The sequence below is a fragment of the Pseudochaenichthys georgianus genome, chromosome 6 (genome assembly GCF_902827115.2).
Source record: "Pseudochaenichthys georgianus chromosome 6, fPseGeo1.2, whole genome shotgun sequence".
NCBI classification, from domain to species: domain Eukaryota; kingdom Metazoa; phylum Chordata; class Actinopteri; order Perciformes; family Channichthyidae; genus Pseudochaenichthys; species Pseudochaenichthys georgianus.
In genome coordinates, this window is record NC_047508.1 from 24,873,386 (window position 1) to 24,877,895 (window position 4,510).

General features: G+C 43.6%; 1 protein-coding gene across 1 annotated transcript; it reads left to right on the plus strand.

Moving 5' to 3' along the window:
* Positions 1-2,172: 2,172 nt before the first annotated feature.
* LOC139434033 (uncharacterized) lies at positions 2,173-3,532 on the plus strand. The gene is given in 2 exon segments (XM_071203406.1): positions 2,173-2,487; positions 3,119-3,532. Coding segments are annotated over 2 exon segments (729 nt in total).
* Positions 3,533-4,510: the final 978 nt, after the last annotated feature.

A 4,510-nucleotide genomic window follows, 5' to 3' on the forward strand; every position in this document is an offset into this window, starting at 1 on the left:
AGCAGAAATACTCCTTAGTTGCCTGTATGATGAACTCAGCAGGGTGAAGGCGAAAGAAACACACACAGAAACATACACACACACACATGCTTTGTGGAGTCTCAGGGTGGCGAAGCGAGAGGGTCTAATTGAAGGGAGATAATGAGTGAGTTTGGGCCTCCCTGCTGGCACCACCATGGATGCTCTCTCACCTCTCATCACGTCTCCATTCACTGGCAGAGACAAGGTGCTCAACATGCAAAGGAGCCTATTAATGTTGCTGCTATTGATTTGCCATCATGAAAGAACTGAAATTAATATTGATTCAAAAACATACACATGATGAATGTATCATGGGCTTGACATGTTGGTCCATCTTGAAGGCATAAAGAGAATAACCAAGATGGACATGAAGGAAATCAGCTACGAGCTTCTCTTTGCTGTTCTCCAACGTGGTGACATTTTAAGGGAAGAGAGGGTACACTTTGAGAAGTAAAGAAGAAAAAAAAACAAGTTAAGAGGGAAAGTTAAGTAAATGCTGATATCGGCAGAAGAGGCTACATTGTGAGCATTGTTCATACGCTTTCTTGCAAATACAGAAAAGAGGAATACTAGAGGGGAATAGGAGCTAATTAAAACTAAGATCAAAGCCTCCCTCTAAGTGTTTTTCCTCGACACATCCGGGAAAACTCAAAACACTGCTTTTATTTTTCTGCCACCTCAGATATTTCATTTGGGGGGAAAAAAGACAAATAGAGTGAACTTTCTTTGAGTACATATTGTTAACTAATTATCCCATTCAGTTTTGACCTGCTAACAAAAGCAGAGGGTGTCAGTAGTTGTTTGTTCGTTGTGACAATCGGCGCTCATTTATGACCTTCCAGCACACGCCTGAAACCTTTTTACAACCAAGATCGGCCCGGATCCTGATTTAATTTCTCTTCATAAACGATCTTGTCTTAATCCAGCACCAAGCAATTAAGAATGGAGTCTTCGCCTCCATTAACATTTCAATTAATTTCCAGCACAATGTGTGTCTGTGTTCGTCAGTGTGTGTGCGTGCGTGTGTGCGCGTGTGTGTGTGTGTGTGTGCGTGCGTGCGTGCGTGTGCGTGCGTGCGTGTGTGTGTGTGTGTGGAGCCCAGGGTACTGATAGATCCCCTGTAGCTCTGCAAGGATTACACCCCTAATCTACACTGTCACTCTGAATGAGCCCATAGACACACACTGCACTGAAGGGTGTGGGAGCTGTCAGCTCCAGTTATTGCAGATGGTATAGCTTCACACACACACACACACACACACACACACACACACACACACACACACACACACACACACACACACACACACACACACACACACACACACACACACACACACACACACACACACACACACACACACACACACACACACACACACACACACACACACACACACACACACACACACACACACACACACACACACACACACACACACACACACACACACACACACACACACACACACACACACACACACACACACCCCTCGCCCACAATGGATTATTGGAGGTTTCTCCCATTTTTTCCCTTTAAACTGTGGGTTTTCTCCGGAAGTTTTTCCTTGTACGATGTGAGGGTCTAAGGACAGAGGGTGTCATATTGTCATACTGATATTCTGTACACACTGTGAAGACCACTGAGACAAATGTAACATTTGTGATATTGGGCTATATAAATAAACATTGATTGATTGATTATGACATAGGTCCCTGTCTTCAGAAAGATTGTACCTCATCAGTAACTCCTGGTTACTGTCCCAGATTTGGGCTCTTGGTTATTTGTCTTGAGAATCAGGCTATACGTAGACCCTATACAATTATATACAGTGCCTCCGTAAAGTATTCATACCCCTTCACTTTTTCCACATTTTGTTATGTTACAGCCATATTTCAAAATTGATTAAATTCATTTGTTTTCTCAACATTCTAGACACAATACCCCATAATGAGACAGTGAAAACGTTTTTAAAGAATTGTTTGCAAACGTGTTAAAAATAATCAAATGAAATATCACATGTACATATTCACTCCCTTTGTTATGACACTGAACATTGAGCTCAAGTGCATCCCGTTTCCACTGATCATCCTTGAAATGTTTCTATAACTTGACTGGAGTCCACCTGTAGTAAATTCAATTGATTTGACATGACTTGGAAAGGAACACACCTGTCTATAGGAGGTCCCACAGTTGACAGTGCACATCAGAGCACAAACCAAGTCGTGAGGTCAAAGGAATTGACTGTAGACCTCAGAGACAGGATTGTATCAAGGCACAGATCTGGGGAAGGGTACAGAAAAATGTCTGCAGCATTGAACGTCCCAACGAGCACATTGGTTTCCATCATTTGCAAATGGAAGATGTTTGAAACCACCACGGCTCTTCCTAAAGCTGGCCGCCCAAACCAAACTGAACATCGGGGGAGAAGGACCTTAGTCAGAGAGGTAACCAAGAACCCGATGGTCACGGAGCGTCCACACTACAGCTTCAAAAATAGCTTGGAGCTGGGCGTGTCTGGAGCTTGGGGATTTTATTCAAGCAACACGACCAACAACCAATCACATGAATCTCCCGCCCCCGACATACAAGGCAAAAATCCCCGGGGATTTTATGGGAGCAATATATATATAAACTCCCCAAACAGGCGAAAACCTACCAGTTTCACCCACTGTCTCTGCCACCTCCCTCCATGCCTGGTTCCTCCGGTTTGTATCCCGGTAGGTGAAGAGGGTCTGGTCATACAAAACCGGGTGATTTGCTACGGCGATAGTTAGTTTCTCCTCCGACTTTTTTTGAAATATAGAAATGAACGGCGGGATATCTCTCCCAGCTTAGACGCGGTTTGATTGGCTACGGCTTCAGCTGTCAGATTTTGGGAAACGGGATTTGATTGGCTGGCGCTGGCTACTCCGGCGTCTCAGGCGACAGAAGTTGAACATTGTTCAACTTCTGTCGCCTGAGACGCCTGAGACGGACCGCTCTGCTACCCACAATTCAGTTCGGCGAAAAAGCGCGGCTACGTGACGTCACCCCATTGAAAGTGAATGGGCAGATTGGAGCAGATTGGAGCTTTCGACGCTGTCGACGCTGTAGTGTAGGCGGGCCGTCACTCTGACAGAGCTCCAGTGTTCCTCTGTGGAGATTGGAGAACCTTCTAGAAGGACAACCATCTCTGCAGCACTCCACCAATCAGGCCTTTATGGTAGAGTGGCTAGAAGGAAGCCACTCCTCAGTAAAAGGCACATGAAAGCCCACATGGAGCACCTAGAGGACTCTCAGACCATGAGAAAAACAAATTGTCTGGTCTGATGAAACCAAAATTGATCTCTTTGGCCTGAATGCCAAGCATCATGTCTGGAGGAAACCAGACCTGGCCAATACCATCCCTACAGTGAAGCATGGTGGTGGCAGCATCCTGGTGTGAGGATGTTTTTCAGCGGCAGGAACTGGGAGACTTGTCAGGATCAAGGGAACGATGAATGCAGCAATGTACAAAGAGATCCTTAATGAAAACCTGCTCCAGAGTGCTCTGGACCTCAGACTGGGGTGAAGGTTCAACTTTCAACAGGACAACGACCCTAAGCATACAGCCACGATAACAAAGGAGTGGCTTCAGGACAAGTCTGTGAATGTCCTTGAGTGGCCCAGCCAGAGCCCAGACTTGAACCGGATTGAATATCTCTGGAGAGATCTGAAAATGGCTGTGCACCGACGCTCTCCATCCAACCTGATGGAGCTTGAGACAATCTGCAAAGAAGAATGGGAGAAACTGCCCAAAGATATAGTGCCAAGCTTGTAGCATCATACTCAAGAAGACTTGAGGCTGTAATTGCTGCCAAAGGTGCTTTAACAATGTATTGAGTAAAGGGTGTGAATACTTATGTTTGTGATATTTGAGTTTTTTATTTTTAATTCATTTGCAAAAATTATTTTAAAACTTTGTTCACTGTCTCATTATGGGGTATTGTGTCTAGAATGTTGAGAAAACAAATGAATGTAATCAATTTTGAATATGGCTGTAACATAACAAAATGTGAAAAAGTGAAGGGGTATGAATACTTTCCGGAGGCACTGTATATCAGAGGGAATAAAAAAAGTGCAATTTCTTCTCCCACCATCATGAAGATTTTATGTCGGCTTATTCGGTGTTGGTACAACGTTTTTTTTTTGTCAGATTCAACACAACCCTAACCTTGCAATATAAAAAGTGTCTAGTGTGAAGCAGGTTTATCCTACAGATACCCGGTGGCTGCAACTTATCAATATTATTGTTTTGTCCGTTTCATATTTGGTCAGTTCATTGATAATTGCTTGGTCTAATATATTATTAGAAATAAATAAATAACTAAAATGCATATAACTAATCATTTTATTGAAAGGGGCTATCCGATTTCTCACTTCTATAAAGTTGAAGAACATGCATTGGACAGAAAATGTTCCTCACTCTTATTCTGTAGTAGGAGTCCGGTTACAAAACATAATGCA